The 20,678-nt window shown below is 38.2% G+C and overlaps 1 protein-coding gene across 3 annotated transcripts in view; it reads right to left on the reverse strand.

Annotated features, from left to right (window-relative positions):
• The window catches only part of CD47 (CD47 molecule), a 43,944-nt gene that overhangs the window by 5,977 nt on the left and 17,289 nt on the right, over window positions 1-20,678 (reverse strand). Inside the window, exons 3-10 of one of the 3 annotated variants that reach the window (XM_065404536.1) lie at window positions 19,528-19,617; window positions 18,234-18,332; window positions 10,691-10,741; window positions 7,471-7,563; window positions 6,843-6,938; window positions 3,901-3,993; window positions 1,754-1,782; window positions 52-76 (exon numbers count right to left, since the gene is read on the reverse strand). In XM_065404536.1, the coding sequence (XP_065260608.1) occupies window positions 52-76; window positions 1,754-1,782; window positions 3,901-3,993; window positions 6,843-6,938; window positions 7,471-7,563; window positions 10,691-10,741; window positions 18,234-18,332; window positions 19,528-19,617 (576 nt within the window). The remainder of the gene's footprint in view (window positions 1-51; window positions 77-1,753; window positions 1,783-3,900; window positions 3,994-6,842; window positions 6,939-7,470; window positions 7,564-10,690; window positions 10,742-18,233; window positions 18,333-19,527; window positions 19,618-20,678) is intronic. The other 2 variants (XM_065404544.1, XM_065404545.1) reach the window with 2 other exon arrangements.

Raw genomic sequence — 20,678 nt, forward strand, 5'->3', positions numbered from 1 at the left:
GGCTTTGTATAATCCCTTAAGTAAAAATATAAGATTTTGGTTACCACCTACCATTAAGTGGTTCTTCTACAGCTTTCTGTAAAATATTTAAAAATATTTATATATATATATAAAAAAAAAGCCTTCACGTCTATTTTTGGCTCGCCACAGTTAAATTACTCTAATTGACATATACAGTAAGTAGTGATTCTACAAAAATGAAAGAAGCTGAAGATTAGTAACTACGGCTATGAAAAACAAATCCACCAATAATTGCACTCTCGTCATGTTATCTCCAACCAGATCAGGAATCTCATTTTCCTAGTGAAATGTGTAGAGGTGGCAAGAGATACACAATGAGACACACTACTTGTAAGTGAAGCAGCAACGACTTTTCTCAATCTGATCACTGGTGCAGGAAGCAAACAGCACCAAGATTAAAAAGTACAAGTTAATAGCTCTACAGGAGACATCCCAAATTTTATCTAGTAGGGAACTAACCAGAAGCAAAGTAATATGGACAAACAGGAAACTTGATAGATTTTAAAAGGAAATTGATTAAGATTGACAGTCTCAAATACACGCCCTTTTCCCCTGGGCCTCAAGAAAGTGTCAAGAGTTATTTTAGAGATGTGCCCCTAATAAAAATAAATCACAGGCCTCTGAGTGCAAGGTTACCATAGCCCTTCGGTTATAAAGAATTAAAAAAAAACTTTTAATTTTAAAGGCAACTGCACATCTTTTTATAAACCCCTTTAACCCACAGCAATATGTGCTGAATTTCTCTTGATGGAGGCAGGCAACCCTGACCCTGATTTTCAGACCAGAATTTCATTGGGCCTCTAGACTCCTGTGTACTTTACTGTACCCACAAAACAATCAATCTGTCTCTCTTTGGAATCATCCAGTGCCAAATGTTGGGGCACCTAGCCACAAGTCCATCCAGTAATTAGACATCCAAAATTATACGGATTCTGCAGTTGTAAAAAGGGCCAGTTTGCATTTGATTACCCTTTGGAAAACAGGGTAACCACAATTTTAGGAGGCAACTGCACCTAGTATATTTAAAAAAAAAAAAAAAAAAAAGGCAGGCTGCAAAACCAGGATTACTTTCCTCAGAAAGATTCAAAAACATACACTTATTCTGCATGACCTAAAGATAACAGCCACTCTGCTTTCAGATGGCCTCTTCAATATTAGGGGCATTGTAAAGAAAATTATAAAGGGTATAGCATTTGTGTAGCTGGGAACCCAAAAAAGTGTTAGACCTTCAGTGTGAAAGAGTGTAACAAAGAAAAAATAATTGGGAGTGTGTGTGTACGAATAATTTATTAAAGACAGACTGAAATCTTGTTTATTAAATGTTTACACGTCTATTAGTGTCAACAAAGGGTGCACTGTCAACTGAAGGTATCCATACAGCCGCACAAAATATGCAGCATGGTCAGTGGAACAGCAAGCTTCCTTAGACAGCCTGACCACCCAATGGTCCTTCCAACTTGAGTTGGATAGGGTAGCTCTGTTTCCATTCAAATCCTTGGCCTGTCAGATAAGTTAGCCAGCAAGGGGACCAATTACAGATATCTGGAAGTAGATAATCAGGAACTGGACTAAGACCACCAATTCAGTTAACACAGACTACTGAACAGCTACCATATAGCACTGACTTTTGCTTGCTACCAGTCTGGTCTGAATTCAAACTAGTGGTGAAAGGCTCAATATCTCATTACCATACCTCATCTAATTACCCCAAATTTATTATTTTTAAGCTTACCCTGGGAGGTTGTTCTTTCTTGCAGTAACCTAAAAATATTACAGAACATAAAAATGAGCACGTTATTAGCTACATAAAAGAATTCAACATTTAACTGAAGAAAAAGACAAAAGTTGGAGGAAAGCAACAACAGTTAGAAGGAATCACATCTTTGGTTATCCCAAACTACTTTGTGCGATTTATAAATTCTAGAATACTGCATCACTCTTCTGAAGAGGGGATAAATGTTCCTAGCATATGTGCTCCGTGTATTAATTCAGCTAAAGCACTTTGAGATCATGAATGAAAAGCATTACACAAGAGCATTATTATTGTTACTATAGCACTCTTGTGTTGGGAGGGTTGGGAGCTATTGTCTCAACAATGATACATTTGCTATTTGTTTGGCCAGCTCACCGCATTAAAAAATCTATCGCATGAATACTGATCTTGCAATGGGATTTCACTGTAATAAAATCTGCTCCCTACCTCCCAAAACCATATCTAATAAGACTGTAGCAGCATAATCTGGTGATATAAAAACCACAAAACTGAAGCTAAATAGTTTAGATCATTAGCATGTTGCACGAAAGCCAAACTCTGCCCTGAGGTATGCACAGTGCCCATCAAAATCAACGGAAGTGGTGTTAGGGTTACTCTGTTGCCTCTTCTGGTCTCTCTCAGTTCACCCCCTCAGGTGTCAAGCTCCATGCCTTTACACTTCCTGGGATGGAATTCTCTGATTCTCCTGTTGTTAGGCCAGGTCCAGAGTAGAGTACCTTGGGTATGAACCATGATAACTCAACAGGTCCAAGGGGGTTCAGCATCTGCAAGTCTTCATTTTGAGAGCTTGTGACCAATGGTTAATACAGGTGACCAGATCAAACCATTGTTTAATCTTAGCAGGAGCACAGTATAATATAAGAATCAAAGAATTTTAACACAACAAAGGGGCTACGTGTATTTATGTTTTACCCTAATCCCCACCACCCTATGTTAATGGGCCAGGCATGTTTGCTTCTTCAGACCATTGTGCAGAATGTCTGTCTCTGTCAGTCTTCTCTCAACAAACAACTGCCTGGCAACTGCCTCCTCCTCTAGAGAATAACTTTTAACAGTTTAGTGTCCTTTTGAACCGTTCTGGCTTCTAGCCTGAGCAAAACAAGTCTTGTAACTTTGGCTGGAGCCTGGAAGTAGCATCTTCCTAGTTCACAACTCAAGCAATGTCATTTAATGACCTCCACCTTGCTTATGGGGAAGTGGTTTATCTAGAGTCACTGGGATGCCTTCCTGCTAGTTTCCTAGCAGCCTTGCTATTAAACTAAATTACCATCTGAATATAATAAACATTTCAATAATCACATATAGCCATACAGTATCTATCCCAATAACCAAGTCACATACAAAATAAAGAACATATTACATATGAGCCCCACAACTTCCAGTCTGCACATATCCAGAAGCAGAATTGTCCCATAACTACATCTAATACACATGAATAAAAAAAGTTTTTCTCCCAAACTAGTCCCTCCCACCTACCTCAATTTTCCTTCTGCATTTAAGTTTCCCTCTGCCTGGGTCATTTTACCTACTCACTTTTTGGTCACCCCCTTGGGTCTACTTCCTAAAGAAGTTTGTTTTTTACAGGTATTTATTGTATATTCCAAAAGCATACCATTAGATTATATACTTTTCTGATTACTTTATTCTGATGCCAGTACTGGTTGAGGAGACCAATTCATGCAATGAGACAAATACAAATCAGGCTATGTTAGTAAAACCAATTCTAGAGTTATCTTGCTGGCCAGAGACTTTCCCAGAAGTTTAGCTTTGAAAAAGCATAAGTGGGCCACATTGCTTACTCCAGGAGTTCCCTTCACAAAATATCTACCAGATGTTCTCCTCACTCCTCAAGGAAAAGGGTTTTTGGGGAGGAAGGTTCACATGAGGGAGGGGAATAGGTCATAGATCAGTGGAGAAAAGGAAACTGGTGTCTGGAATTGAGAGACCTGTATTTTTTTAAAACAACGTAACTTATCAGATCGCATGCTATTTTTAAATACAATTATATTCACCTCCAAAAAAAGTGAATTCAGGGAACAGTTCTTCTGAACATTCAGATTAAAACACCAGAAAAAATGTAATAAAAAATATGAGGTGCTACTTACCCGAAATAATCGCATAAATTAGGCCTACAAGTGCAATAAGAGCCATAATGGCTAAGCCAGCTATCACGACAGCACCATTTTTCGGGCGGCATGCTGTTGAAAACAAATTAAACATTTATATTATTTTATTTTAAGCAGGTAAAGGAACATATAAGATGTAATTTCTCACTGAATTTTTTCTGTTTATAGCATGAGCGTTCATTTTCAGCTAGTAAGGGACAATAGCCTAATTTACCTATTTTAACAATATGCAAAAAAAAATCCTTATAATTTTTGAAATGTTATTTAACATAAAATTATAGTAATCTGTTGCATTCTAAGGGCATTTTTAATTATTCAGTGTTTTTCTCCTTTAGATTAGAACTTCTACTCCCTATTTGCAATACTGCGCAAATTTAATACAATGAAAAATAATTTTGGTGAGAGACATAATTAAGTACATAGCAAACGTTTTGGGCCAAATTCTGCTCTCCATTACACAAGTCTAAATCTGGAGTGGCTCAAAAATATTCCCCAAATTCTCCAAATTTACATCGATAGAGCTGAGAGGAGAACTTGGCAGTTAAAATCTAACCTAATCCCCCACCGAAATGCCCACTCACCCCGGCCCCAATTAAGAAAAGAATTTAAGTTTAACTTCAGCAGGGCTACTCATCTGCTCAAAGCTAGGCATATGCTTAGACTCAAGGTCTCTAATTTCTACTGAAATATTTAAATGTTGAATTTAAATAACATAACATTCAGAAATATACACAAATTATGCTATCTTATGCTGTAAATGGGTACTGTGAAAGGGACACCATCAATTTGGGGAAATATCACTTCTGTTTGAAAATGTTGCTCCTACTATAATAAAACCACCACCTAAGATTACAATAAATGAAAAAGATTAGCAAAAAAGTTATCAGTTTATTTAATTGTTGCATTTGAAAGCATTTAGGCCATGATCCTGCAAACACTTACACAAATACATGAAGTTAAGCATGTAAGTAAGTATTGGCAAGATCAGGATCGTAGTGTATAGTCAGATTGACTCTTTCACCTCTATAGTCAGTTTTTCCTTTGCTAAAAGACCCTTTGAAAAACAAAGCAACAGAAAATCCTTATTTTTCTCAAAGGAGCTTTTTGTTTGTGATATTTTTAAAGTCAAGATAGTATTTAAAGGATGCTCTATCAGAAGCAGGATTTTTTTTAAAATTAGGCAATTAAAAAAAATCCAAGTTAACATAGCTTCAAGAATCTGTTTTCAAAAAGTATTTGTAAACAGTTTTTGAGGCCAGTGCAGAGATGGTATATTTTTTCCTTTTTAAAGAAGATCAGTTATTGAAAACTCTCCATAACTTTTCTTCTCAACCCCCAATCACCATTTAAAAATAGTTACACCCTGTTCACACTGGCCAAAACAGCAATGCTACTTAACACCATTTTCAAGAAAAGTTTTTGAAACTGTTTCTTAACATGGTGCATTTAGTAGAACAGAGGCATAATTCTCTCAAGTCAAATTCACATTTATGCTTTCTAGGATAAGTCACTTCAAGACATCTACAAGAGACAGTATTCTGTATGAACACAGTTCAGTGTTCTACCATTAGTAGAGCCGTGCACGGATACAAAATTTGTATCTGCATCTGATCTGGGAGCCGCAAAAATGGTCTGCGGATAAAAAGCAGATATCTGCGGATTTGCAGGGCTCTAACCATTATTCCCAAACACACTGCCAAGGTTGGCCAGCCCTAAATTTGCCCTCTCTTTCTTCTGAGATTACTTCGCTCTGTGTTTTCCTCTTCAAGAAAAAAGCTTCAATTTTTTGCTGGCCCACTAGAAAATAGAAGCCAAACGTTAATCAGTACTGTATCAGAATGCAGGCATTCTTCTGAGTTTACTGTTTAATGAATTCGCGTTCTTGCTGAAGCTCCTGTGATTCATTTGCCTCAACAATACAGTTAAAACCTACACAGCAAAAGCAAAGGTTTGACAATGCACGCTACTGATTTATTCATTTAAACATCAGATATGGATTCTGCCTCTGTGCACAGGGCCGGCTCTGGCTTTTTTGCCGCCCCAAGCAAAAAAAAAACCAAAAAAACCAAAAAAACTTGCAGCGCGGCCGGAGCCAGGGTGCAGGGGGACTTCCTGCGCTGGTGCCCCGGCTAGCGGGGGAGAGAGCGGGGGGAGAGAGAGAAGGGGGCGGCCAGGGCTTCAGTGGGGCGCTGTCAGCAGCCCCAACCGCTGAGCCGCCTGCCGGGAGGGCTCCGCACTGCGGTCGGCTGGGAGGGAAGGACGCGGGCTGCCCTGCCGGGCTTGCTGCAGGGCGCTCCCCTCCTCCGCCCCCTACAGGGCGGCCGGAGCGGAACAAAAAAAAAAAAGCGGCCGTGCCGCCCTAGGATTGGGCTGAATGCCGCCTCGTACAATCTGCCGCCCCAAGCACGAGCTTGCTCGGCTGGTGCCTGGAGCCGGCCCTGTCTGTGCATGTGTGTGTTCTTTTTAAGATTGTGGAACAATCAAAACAACACAGTAATGAGAGTCAATGCTGGTTGTAGGTGACTCTCTAGGGTATGCAGTGTTGCAAAATAAGTAGTAAATTAAAGCAATCCTTTTTTTAGGCAACTGCTTGCAGGATGCAGCCATGCTGGATAGTCATACTAGTGAAACTATAATATGTAACATAATGCCTTTAGGCTATTTTTCCTTCACCAGATACAATAGTAGTAACACAGCAGTCCTAGAATACATTTATAGCAATTCTATTGCTAAATCATGAAGCAGAAAAGCCATTTTACAAAATATTCCAGTGTTAATGTGCAAGTAAACTGTTCCCACTAGGTATAGACAAAGATAAAAAGAACAGATACAAAAAAGTATTTAGTGCAAGAGATTCTCATTGTTACACCAAATTGCTAAAATTAAGTATATTTTCTTTTAAAAGAAGGTATAATGCTTACCTGTAATGCACAGGCCAAATCCGATGACAGCAATCAAATAACCAAGTGATTCCAGAATTACCACACCAATTGCAAACAATAGATTATTCTCATAAACTGGGGGGAAAAAAACAAATATTCTACTGTAGCTTTTGAAAGGACAACAAAAGAAAACATGTGAGGTTTGTGACCCAAACTGGACTAGGAACCAGGATCTTCTGAATCCTAGTCCTGGCCAGCTTGTGTGATGACTAAAGAAATCCTGAGCCAAAGAGGTAGGCCTTTCCCTTAAAGGATGAGGTACACAATAAAAAGAAAACAACGTAAGTGGAAAAGTAAACAAAAATCCCCCCAGGTTGTAATTCAATCCAATCCTATGACCCTGGATGAGGAATCTGAGATACCCAAAGACATTCTACCCCCAGCTACATCTCCCAAGCAGCCAATTCAGTTCTTTTCTTCAGCACCTAAACCAGATGATCTCAGATTATCCCCTTATTCACAGGACATTAGGAAGACCAGGACCCCAGTACACTGTCACAGTGCCTATTTATGAATGACAAACATCATGTTATAGTAAAAAAAAATTTTTGTTTCTAATAGTAGATTGAGAAGCTTTTAATGAGACAGTAAATAAACGAATCCTCACCTATCTGAAGCAGAAAGTACTGACATGGCACTAAAATCACAGCAGGGAGTACAATTAAGCCAAGTCCAATTTGATTCTCTGGTTTAAAATCATCTGTAAAGAGTTGTACAAATTAGTAAAACAGAAAATCATGGCTGACATTAAGCACATGCAAAGCAATAACCTCTTGGGATCCTCACACTTTTAGGGGTCTGGAAATCCCATGCAAGGTCTGCAACTCACTTCCTGACCTTTGATCTCTTCAAGCAGTGGGACAGGAGGAGGAAATCAGTTTTTGGCCTAATTCTCCCCTTCCGCAGTTTGGAGCTCTGCAAATAAGGCTGCCCTGGAGCAAATCCAAATGGAGTAATACATCTTAAATAAACACCCAGTAATTATATAACCCATCAAACCTTGGTGAAGATTTTGTACTCTCTTCTTTCAACTGGCCAGGTTCAACCCGGAGGTTTGGACTTCTGCTGGGACTGTAAATATTTGTTCTGTACATAAGGGAGTCTGTGCCCGAACTTGTTTAAATACCAGGTTCTGGAGAAAATAACATTCCTGGATGGGATATTCCGAGCCCCAGGTATAGGAGTTTTGTTTAATATACTGTGTTGCTTACAGTGATAAGGTTTGGTTCAGTTCTTTTCTCAGTCCTGTTCATCCCTCCTTAAAAAAAGTTTCCATTGCCTATATCTTGTATATTTAATACACCTCTACCCCGCTATAACGCGACCCGATATAACACGAATTCGGAGCTAATGCAGTAAAGCAGTGCTCCGGGGGGGCGGGGTTGCGCACTCCGGCGGATCAAAGCAAGTTCGATATAATGTGGTTTCACCTATAACGTGATAAGATTTTTTGGCTCCCGAGGACAGCGTTATATCGGGGTAGAGGTGTACTATCTTGTCTCCTGATTCTTCCTTCTATGATGGTGGATGCTCTTGGTAGCGAAGTACATTAAGGTTTCTGAGCACTCCACACACAGATCCTACTGAACTTCACTTAGATTAAAGACATTGTTCTATTTTGGTAAAGTTTGTGGCTCAGCCCAGCCAAGTACTGGACCAGACCAGTTTATGGGTTAATCTCCTAAGAGGAGGAGAGAGAATCTCTTCTAAGCCAGTTCCATATATATTACCACATATGGGGCCAGATCCTCAGCTTCATCAATTTACAACAGCTCAGGATCTGATCCATTGTGTTGGATACTGATATTAACATGTTTTGATATTGCTTTGTGCAGATTTGCATGTTAAACAGAGGTCTGCAAATATGGACAAAGATTAAACTACTTTTTGAGCCCCAGTTTATAAAAACTGAACTCCAGGTATGAAATTTAAGCAAGCAACCTCTTATGAACTCGGAATTACCCATTAAGAAATCAAAATAGAAAGAGAGTATACATTTCAAATGGCATCATTATCAAGAATCAATAAACCCAAACATAAGTGTTGCTTTTATGTTTACTAGATTTGTTACTTTTTTAAAAAACAAAATCCAGTAAATAATAATACTTAACACTATACAATCTATACCACTTAAACACATTTTAACAGATTTTTATGTGTCTTTGGACTCAATCCTGCAGCTGCTCTGCATTCAGAAGTCCCAATGACATCAATTGGAATTCTGGGTGAGCATGGAACAAGAGTTAAAAAGCCCTTTAATTACCATATACACTCGATCATAAGCCGGTTCGTTTATAAGCCGACCCCCCCCTCCAAGATGGATAAGTAAAAATGGAAAATTTTATGACCCGTTCATAAGCCGACCCTATAATTCAGGGTTCAGCAAACTTTGGCTCCCGGGCCATGAGGATAAGCCGCTGGTGGGCCGAGATGGTTTGTTTACCTCGAGCGTCCGCAGGCACGGAGGTAAACCTAAGTAAACAAAGTGTACCGGCGCGCCAGCTGCTTACCCTGATGGGCCGGGACAGCAACTGGTGGGGAAATTTTTTTGGGGGGGGAGAAGCTTGGGGTCAGTGGAGTAACCCCTGTGACCACCCCCCACATGACCCCACCCCAGACCAGGACCCCCACACACTCCCAATCCCATCCCTTCCCACCTTATCTGGGGAGGATGTCTCTGGCCTGTTTGGAGCTGCTCCGGCAGGCTGGGCAGGGCGGCTGCAGCATGTTCCAGCGGTCTGGGACGGGTGGCGCGGCCACAGCCTGCTCTGGGGGGCAGAGCCGAGCGGCACGGCTACAGCCTGCCAGCCCCAGAGTTGCAGCTGCTTCAGAGGCTGGGAGGAGAGTAGCATGGCCAGAAGCAGAGAAATTCTAGCCCCGCCTCTTCCCTTCTGGCTGTGCTGCCTCTCCTTGCTCCCTCTGTTGGGGGGAGGGGCTGTATCCCACCTCTCCCTCTCTATACCCATTCATAAGCTGACCCCTTTCTCTGGTGCTTCCCTTTTTTACTAAAAAAAAATTCGGCTTATGAACGAGTATATATGGTAAGTCTTTTAATCTACATATGCAATTGATTTTCTTTTTGCAGTTTAAAAATAAAAAGAAACTTTCAAACTAAGAGAAACATCTACAGTATGTTTAAAGAATTAGAAATATACTGATCCAATATTTCATATTTCCTTCGGATTTTTTGGAAGCTGAGCTGATTCTACCTGATTATGCAGCTAAGGACTCAATCCAGAAACCACTTATCCATAATGTATAACTTTAATCAGACAAGTAGTCTTCTGTGACAATCACCCTTGACTTTAATGAATAACTTTAGTCACACGTATCAGTGTTTGCAAAATCCAGGCTTAAGTCAGTACTTTGTAGCTATGGAAGTTATACAAGCAATTTTTTCCTCCAGGATCTACATAGTCGTACTCAAATTTTGGCATTCTTCTCTCATGATAAATATGGAGTCTGCTTTTACATTAAGGGGAAAGACACACTAATAGCCTGAACTTACACAACTAAAGTCAATAGGAGTGCTATCATTGACTTTAATGGGAGTTCTGATTGGCTCAATTCTTAAATTATAAATATTTTGACTCCACCCTCCAAGGAAACTTACTCTGCAGCTCATGGAATAACACTGATCTACCCTGTAACTACTAGCCCTTGCTTCTGGATAGTTCTGGGCACTTCAAGTAAATTGCCTTGCTCTGTCTCTCTGTATGTGTGCACAGACAGCAATACAAACAAACAGAAATCCATTAATTTCTCAACTGCCTCTCTCTCTGTCTCCAACCAAATCGAATACTACAGTGCAAACGCATATGAGTTACACAAGCAGAAGTCTTGGATTGTTGTTAGTTCTTTTGTTTTTCTGGGAAGTTCTGTAACAAGTGAGAAGGAGCAGAGTGTGCAATCAGAAAGGAGCAACACGGGTGTAGAAGCACGACACTGGGGGAAGAAGAGAGAACATTCTTCAGAGTGCAGCCTCCATTGTTGATTTCAACACCTGGTAACTGGAGCAAAAACTGCCATGCATGCAGGTCATAAAGAAGGCCCTATTTGGGAATATTTCCAAGAAATTCCTGTACCTCTGGATAAAAAAAACCCCCGAACATGTGCCAAATGCAAACAATACAACGAAAAGATGTAAGGCCCGGTTGCCAGAATGAAACATTATGAAAAATAATCCTCAGAAAGCAAAGACTTTGAAGATGATGATGTAGACATGTCTGAACAATCAGGATCACGTGGTTAGTAAACTTATTTTTGCACTATTCTATGGACTGCCTATGAGATCTTACTATGCTAGTGAACGATAACTTAGATTGCGGTCATAAGTTTGTGTTTTGGGTGGATTACTTATGAATTTCAAAATGTTTGTGTTTAAAATATAATTGACATGTTAAATTTTTACTGTTACCGCTGCACTTCTGAAATGATTTTTTATTGCTCAATATAATCAAATATAGTAGGTGAAGATTTTCTGTTTAAAAGTAGTTTTATTGGGCATTTATTAATTTTAACATTAAATTTTTTTTTCAAGCTATTTGGCATGTTTGAGATAAGCATTTAAATAGATGTAGATAATCCTTATGATTTATTTTCACTATACAACTGGGTTTAGAATAAACTATTATTTAAACAGTGGTACAAACAGCTGCAATAGGAGGAATCTTTCATTTACAATTTTTTTTTTTTTTTTTTTAAAGCAGGGCACTGAATAATAGTGAGTGAGAGTAACTTTTTTTACCATTTTATTTCAGGATTCACTTATGTATAAGGGGTTAAGAACATCCATCATCTGAATGTCTACAACTTCAGAGCCATCTGCTGGTAGCACCAGCAGTGCTGCAACTGAACATACATCAGACAATAAATTACCTATATTAAAAAAAACCAACAACAAAACAACAAAAACACCTTCTCTTCATCATCCAGTAAAATCATGGATGAGTTTGTAATCAGGACCAGCTAATTCCATCAAGACTCCATAGACTGCTCAGTTCATTTATGCAACAAATTCTCCCTTTCATCTTGTTCGGAATAAACATTTCAATGACATGCTTCAATGTTAAGATGAAGGCTCCACTCGGCAGAGCAGACATTACTGAAAGGTTGCTGGATACAGTGTACAAGAAGGAAAATGAGCAGCGTGCAAAAAACATTGACAAGAAATTCTTTAATTCTTCCTTCATATAGGAAGAGCCAATAATATATGCTTGTGTGGCAACAAAAGATGGGGTTGTCAACCTTATAGAAATAACTGGTACCCCAGAATACTTAAAAGTATTAAGAATACTTAAAAGTAAAAGTAGCAGCAGGAAAAGCTATAACAAACTGAACAAAAATTCAAGTGTCAAGTGCATAGCTTTTCACAGCAGCTATACTTTAGTCCTATGTTGACTAATCTGACTGAAGAGAAATGTAGAAGAAATGCTAGTTCTGTAGCCTTGGACAAACTACAGAAAGATAGCTGCTGTATTGCTAATGCTGTTGACATTTGGAAAGTCAAGAGACACAGAAAAAAGAAATACTCAGCAACCAAGTTAAATTTCAGGCAGTAAAGAAGTGGATGGATCAAGCACTTACTCCACCTCATTTTCTTGCCAGTATTCTCAATTCAAAAATGAGGAGAGAGTGGATGAGGTCTACTAGTTCTAAAAGTTTGAAGGACAGTCACAGTAACTTAGGAAACTACTGTCATTTTCAAGAGACTTAGGCAAGTAGGAACTTAAGCTTCAGTCACTTGGGCATATTTCAAAATTTTTCCAGGCTGACCTGAAATAATCAGTTTAATTCACTGATTACTGTTAATCTCTTCGTTCCTTTAATAAATTATTTAGTTGTAAATGTGAAACATGTTTTGATAAAATAAGTTTATGTATCCAAAACATTTAAGGTTACTTTGTTTAATAAAAGTAATTTTATATGCTGTTTTGTGTTTAATTAAATTTCAGTTACCATCCTAATGCAGCTTGTCACAAATCATGAAGAAAAAGTTAATTATCTAGTAAATAAGCAATATATCATTTACCATTTTCTAACATTCTTTATTAATTGTACATTTTGAGTATCTGTAAACAGTAAGCTATATAACTTCTTAAATAAATGTATATTGGTATAGCATACCCTAGGCAGCAAAAAGAGGAACCAAATCTATTCTGTGCAAAGACTCTGTTTAGTTGTAAATCAACATGTTTAATGGCTATACAAACTAATGAGAATGTACCTTTCTTTAGAAAATAACTGAAGGACAAATGGAAAACCTGATTAAAATCAATTATTTAAATTGAGAGTTTCCACTTGGTGATTTAAAACCCAATCTACCCTGAATCAAAGAGTAATTATCAATGGTTCACTGTCAAACTGGGTGTATATCTCTAGTGGGTCCTCACAGAGGTTTGTCCTGGGTCCGGTACTATTTTATATTTTCATTAACGACATGGGTAGTGGAGTAGAGAATATGCTTGTAAAATTTGTGGAGGATACCAAGCTGGAAGGGGTTGCTAGTACTTTGGAGGACAGTATTAGAATTCAAAATGACCTTGATGAATTGGAGAATTGGTCTGAAATCAACAAGATGAAATTCAATAAAGACAAGTGCAAAGTACTACATTTAGGAAGAAAAAATTAAATGGACAACTACAAAATGGGAAATAACTGGCTAAGCAGTAGTACTGCTGAAAAGGAATTGGGGGCTTATAGTGGATCACAAATTAAACATGAGCCAAAAATGTGATGCAGTTGCAAAAAGGCTAATATCATTCTCGGGTAATATTAACAGGAGTGTTGTATGTAAGATGGGGAGGGGCAATTGTCCAGCTCTATTTGTCACTGGTGATGCCTTAGCTGGAGTACTGTGTCCTGTTCTGGGGTGGCACACTTTAAGAAAGTTATGGACAAACTAGAGAGAGTCCAGAGGAGGGCAACAAAAATTATAAAAGGTTTAGAAAGCCTGACATACGAGGAGAGGTTAAAAGAACTGGGCAAATTCTGTCGTGAGAAAAGATGACTATAGGGGGGCTCAATACCAGTCTTCAAATATGTTAAGGGCTGTTATAAAGAGAACAGTGATCAATTGTTCTCCATGTCCACTGAAAGTAGGAAAAGAACTAATCGCTTTAATTTGCAGCAAGGGAGATTTGGGTTGGATATTAGGAAAAGCTTTCTAACTATAAGGATAGTTAAGAACTGGATTAGGGCTTCAAAGGGAGGTTGTGGAATCCCCATCATTGGAGGTTTTAAGAACAGGTCAGGGAAACACCTGTCAGGGATAGTCTAGGTTTACTTGGTCCTGCCTCAACGCAGGGGGCTAGACTAAATGACCTCTCGAGGTCCCTTCAAGCCCTAAATTTCTATGGTTCTATGACATTTGGAAAGATAAGCAAGCGTATGTTTAAATTTTCTCAGTAAAAAAAACAAACTTTGAAATAGAAGGTAAGAAGGCTCCTTTGTGGTATGCAATTTTAATTTATGATCCTCTATTTCAAGTAATTTTAGCTGTACTGGAAAAGGAAAATTGGTCAAACATTGTCGAGCAAGTGATCTCTCTTTCAGCTCACTGACTCTATATGAAATTCCTAGGGGAATGCCTCTAGTGAGTCCACCTGTTCACAACTATTGTTATGGCTCCCCTTTACTGATCAACCTATGTAGAAACATTGATTCTATCAAGAAATTTCAACTCCTTCTACCTTCTCATCATAAATTACCCATCTTCCCTTTAACCGTTTTTACTGATGGTGCCAGGGTGGATTTGATTTAAATCAAATTGATTTAAATATGATTCAAATCACTAGTCAGGAAGACTCGATTTACTCATGGATTTCTACATAAAAGTGCATTCTTGTTGGTTGTTATAACCTTAATACATATTCTTCACAATTCAGAGATAGATGTAGGTTTCATTTTTAGAAGGTACACACTATACATTTTTAAACCGTGATTTATTTTCAAACTTTTCAGATTAGTTTTACAGTTATATCAGAAAATGAATGATTGTTTGGTTATTTCATTTACCAAAGGTAACTGAAGCAGATATTTATGAAGTCATTGGGAGGTGAACTGTCTCCAATTCAACAGGTTAATCATTAATATTTGGAGGATTTTCTTGCCATGCTGTATTAGGAGGAGAACATCACCAGACAGACATTTAAATTGTTTTATTTAAACTAAAACAACAACGTTAAGTATTCTGGATTTTTTTTCTTCAACAGCAAACATATAATATTTTAACAAACAAGCGCATGAATTTCTGAATTTAGTTAAACATTCAAGTTTTTAAAATCAGGTTTGTTTTTGTTAAAATTGTTTTTAACTAAAATAGTTAAATGAAATATTAAAAAAAAAATTAAATCGACTATGTCAGCCAGGTCAACATGAGAAACTTAAAATATTGACTTCTGCAGCTAACTCAGTCATCTTCACCTTCATTTTCCTGTTTGTTCATAATCTGGAAAAGAAAAACAAGCTTTCCTGCTTTTTCAGGTCCCAAACGATTTCTCAATTTGGAATGATTTAGTCCAAAGGAAGAAAATATTTTTTCTACACCAGCAAAAGAAGCTACTGCTGTTAAAAGTGTGATTATCACTTCAACAGTCTCCGAATCCAAGTACTTCAGTGACTTCCACCAGTTCACTGGTGTGACTTTCTTTAAAACATCATCAGCAGACATATATATCTTGAATGGTTCACCCTTAGCTCTGAAGTTTATTATAGTTGACATTATGGAGGGATGATTGCTGGATGCCCATGTCACAGCTAACCCCTCGTCTTCAGCAGTTAAGGTCTGACCCTGGTAGCGAGTACTGAGAATATTTGCAAGAAAATGAGCTGGAGCTAGTGCCTATCCCATTCTTTTTTTTAATGCTTGTAATTTAATTCTATCATTGCATATTTCTCTTTTTAAGATCTCACTCAGTTCCTTCCAAATTTTAACCGCATCAGCAATAAAACAGCTATTTCCCTGCATTTTGTTCAAGGCTACAGAAATAGGCTTCAGGATACTCAGCATGTGTTCAACATTTCTCTTAAGCCCAATGTTGAGAACTTTGGCTGTGACAGTGCCATCTATTTTTTCATGATTTTGTTCACTATCATCAGATTATGCCAGTTCTTGATATAGTGCTCAAAACAGTCCACTACTGAGTTCCATCGCACGTCTTGTGGGAGAGTTAGCTTGGTTCCTCCCACTTTTTTCAGAGCAGCTGCTGCAAAGTGGTTGTTACGGAAGTATTTTGGAATTTCAACAACATTAGCTTTTATTTCTGGAACACTGAAGTCTTTGGCTAAGAGGTGCATCAAATGAGCACTGCAACCATATGTTATTAGCTTGGGACTCTCTTCACTCTCTTCTAAATCATTTCTTCTCATCTTGGATACATTTGTAGCATTGTCTGTGACCAAGCTGCTACTAGACACTTGAATTTTTTTTCAGTTTGTTATAGCTTTTACTGCTGCTATTTGTTAGTATTCTGCTGTGTGTGTGTGCATTTCCTGATGTATCAATTCTTTCTGTAAGGAAGACATTCCCTTCTTCTGTTGTCACACAAGCACATACAACAGGATCATTGTGGACATTGCTCCACCCATCAAGACTCAGGTTAACAATTTTACCCTCTAGATCTTTTGCACACTGCTCAATTTCTCTTTCAGACACTGTATCCAGCAATTTGCCTGCAACATCTGCTCTATTGGGTCGACTGTATCCTGGTCTTAATGACTGAACCATGTTAATGAAGTGTGGTTCTCAATCATACAGAAAGGAGAGTTTGTTGCATAAACAAACCGGGCAATTTTTTCATCAGTTACCTTTTTTTGTAATCTGCTGGTTCTTATCACAAACTTATCTATGGTTGTTTCTGGATGATGGAGATTTTTTTTCTTTTTGCTACAAGTGATATACTGTGGCTATGTGACATACATGAGGTGACAAACACTATCAATGCAGTTATTTAATTATTATTACCACATTGTTCATTTACTGACACTCAGTACTACTTTAAAGGTGAAATATTGCATTCACTGACACTCAGTACTACTTTAAAGGTGAAATTGTAAAAGGAAGATCTGCCTATTTCAGCTATTTATTTTTTATCACAACTGCATCTAAAATGATATTACCATATAGTAACAACTATATTTTTTGCTCAAACATGAGAATTCAAGAATAGTCCAGAAGGAAGACAGTCAGTCCTTAAGAAGTATGAAATAAAAAAAGCTTACTAACCTGAAGATCCTGCATGTTCAGACATGTTCCTTTCATCATCTTCAACACAGGTTCCTCTGAGAAGGAACACTTCTCATGATGTTGTTTCATTCAGGCCTTGCATTTCTTTGTTGCACTGTTTGCATTTTGCACGTATGCCTGTCTTACTCACAGGTAGAGGAACTTCATTAAAATATTCCCAAATTGGGTCTCTTTTATGGCCTGCTGCCATTATAGGTTTTCCCTTCTAGTAACAGAATGGTATGGTAGATCTCAAATCAATGAAGGCTACACACTGAAAGACCTCAAGGCTTCTGGAATATGCTGTTCAAACAGTTTCACTTTTGTTTCTATTGCCTGTTCCTCCCTTCTCATATTTATCTCCAGACCTCTTCTCCTTGTCCAGATCTATTCCGCCCCCAACAATCTTCTATTCAGTGAACTTTTTGAAACTTTGCACTTTTAGAAAGAGGTAAGGGATTGACTCTGTGTACACAAATTTGCAGAGGGACAATAGGGTTGAGGTCTGTTATTTCTCACCTCTATATATTATTTATTTATTTAAAAATATTTTTGCTGTTAACAAGCATGTTATTTCTGGAGACACAAATCCACAGTTTGAGAACTGCAAAACTAAGCATCTCTGATGGTATCTTCTAGACTGAGCACTGAGTCCCATTGGGTAGACAGAAAGATTAACCTAAATAATCTATACAGAAGCCCCGGGAATCCCATAAAATTGGGTCCCTAATCCATGAACTATTGGAATTCATTTACAAAACTTTTCTTAAACATTACATGAATACATTGTCTCATATTATAGAATTAGAATTTATCATCCCTATTCCATGATGAGATATCTTTGAGCTATAATGTATCTTAATTAAAACTATCTTTAAATTGTTTTTTCCTCAAAAAGCATTTTATCAAAAACATTTGATTTAAATTTAAAAAAATCCAATTTTTTTTTTTAAATCATTGATTTTTATCCACCCTGGATGGTGCACAGAAATTCAGTATTCTACCAACTAAAACACACAAGAGTAAACTACTGGCCTGATTTTCAGAGGTGCTAACAACACGCATTTCCCAATGAAATCAACCTTCCGTATGCTTATCACTTCTGGCCACTAATACGTTAGACGACAAATAATTATTACACTTACCTGAAATTAAAAGACTAAAACCAACAACAGCAGAAATTGTGATGACGACTCCTGCAATAAATAACCCGATCTTCAGAAGTGTAGTTTCAAATTTTGATACTAAGGGAAAACGAAAGTCAGAGAGATAATTTGTTTAGAAATGAAGTATCATTCACAAGAATACACAGCTTTTAAATTATGACCATGGTCAGAAAAAGGATCCCTTTAAGAATGGCACCTTAATGTTGTACATCTTTCCAGTTGTCCTTGCAGTACTGACAGCAATAAAACTTGAGATCAGTATCCTAGATAAATTCCTAATCACAAATTAATTTATCTCCTGCCTACCACAGGGCACAAGTCAACTTTCATTGATTTCACTGCAAGCTGGATCAGTTCCATAAAACCCTTTTGCCATTTCAATTAGATATGCTTAGTCTTCATTTCTTTTTTCTATTTTTTTCAATTGCATTATGAACTGGTTGTTCAGGTGATTAGGATGCTAGCCAAGGACATGGAAAACCTGCATTCGATTCTCTGCTTAGACACAGACTTCCTGTGTGACCTTGGACATAAGAACATAAGAAAGGCCGTACTGGGTCAGATCAAAGGTCCATCTAGCCCAGTATCTGTCTACCGACAGTGGCCAATGCCAGGTGCCCCAGAGGGAGTGAACCTAACAGGCAATGATCAAGTGATCTCTCTCCTGCCATCCATCTCCATCCTCTGACGAACAGAGGCTAGGGACACCATTCTTACCCATCCTGGCTAATAGCCATTTATGGACTTAGCCACCATGAATTTATCCAGTCCCCTTTTAAACATTGTTATAGTCCTAGCCTTCACAACCTCCTCAGGTAAGGAGTTCCACAAGCTGACTGTGCGCTGCGTGAAGAAGAACCTTTTATTTGTTTTAAACCTGCTGCCTATTAATTTCATTTGGTGACCTTATGTTCTTATGACATCTAATAGATTAGTAAATTCCAAGGCCAGAAGGGACCACTGTGATCATCTGGTCTGACCTACTGTATAACAGGCCTTAGAACTTCCCCAACATAATTTAAAACTAGACTGAATAGCCCATTATTAAATATTTGTTCCCCAAAGAGGTACTTCTAGACTATAATCAAGTCACCCCTTAACCTTCTTCTTCTAAAGTGCTACCCAATCTGGCTTCTACTTTCCATCTGATTTTGTAAAAACACTAGATTCCATTTTCTGTTACTCCATTTTACCCTGCTGCTTCATTTATGAAAATGATATTAGCACTAACATTCAGCATTTGTAAAGAATTTAAACAAAATTTAATACTTACCAGTAACGGCTAACTGAATCCAATAAAACAAAATAGCCAAGACCATGGAGAGTATGATGAGAATATTTTCTACTGGTGTAAACCACGGCACTGAATTGAGACACAAAAAGAGGGAAAAGGAACGGAGAGGTAGATATAATATAAACCCAATAACTTCAAATTTTAAGTGCTCATTTTAGCCTAGTCTATAGACTGCTTAACACTCTCTTTGCTACAAATTTTGAAAGCCATAACTACTCATTCAAGGTTCCAATTACTGTAACTCCCAATTCCAGAAATATATATGTTCCTTATCCACATCTGGACTAAGGAAGGCATTAGCAAGGTTTTTGTTCTTGTTTCACACATTTTACCACCACCACACATACTGGTATTTCTGCATTGATCTCTACTCATCAGTACGCTCTGATTTCACCTCTCTTTCTCTTGGTTGCCTTTCTCTCACTAATCTCTCATACCAGGTTGCCAGCCCTTCCTCAACGGCTCTGGATGGGAGCAGAGCCAACTGAAAGTTACAATACTTTTGTCAAGTGCATGCTGCTGTTCATGGGCACAACATGCAAAACAGCAAGGAACAGAAGGAGAAGAGAGTCTATCCAGGTAAAGTCATATGACTTTGTAGGACACCTTCTGACATGCATGCCAAGGGTTGCCTCCCAGTTACAGGACTCAGCAATTTCCAAAATACCACTACTTTGCTAAAAGGCATGCATAAACTCTTGCATTTCTGCACTTAGTCTTCTTGGTTTAAATTCATTCACCAAAGACCAAAGTCTACCTTTTCTAAATTGTCTCTACTGTTCCTCTATTTCTGCCTCTCCACTCAATGGAATTTTGCACTTTCAGCTACTACTGCTAAAAAAAAATTCACACTTTCAGCTAGATTTACATTGCTCACACACATCCCTGACAACACAACTCAACAGCCATAATCCCAGCTCCGGAAGCAAAGTGTTAAGTACAACTACATCACCATTTTGTGGTGGGACAAGCTGCCACACTCTTGACACCATGCATTGGACTCCTCATGGTTAGCAGGATGCTCAGCACTTCACATGTATGCCAGTTTGGGGTTGCCAGAATCACTGCTGCATGGAAATAGGATAGTAGCAGGCTTGGGGCCTGATGTTCCTGGAGGTATGGGGAAGGAT

Source organism: Emys orbicularis, chromosome 1, assembly GCF_028017835.1.
Source record: "Emys orbicularis isolate rEmyOrb1 chromosome 1, rEmyOrb1.hap1, whole genome shotgun sequence".
Lineage (NCBI taxonomy): Eukaryota > Metazoa > Chordata > Testudines > Emydidae > Emys > Emys orbicularis.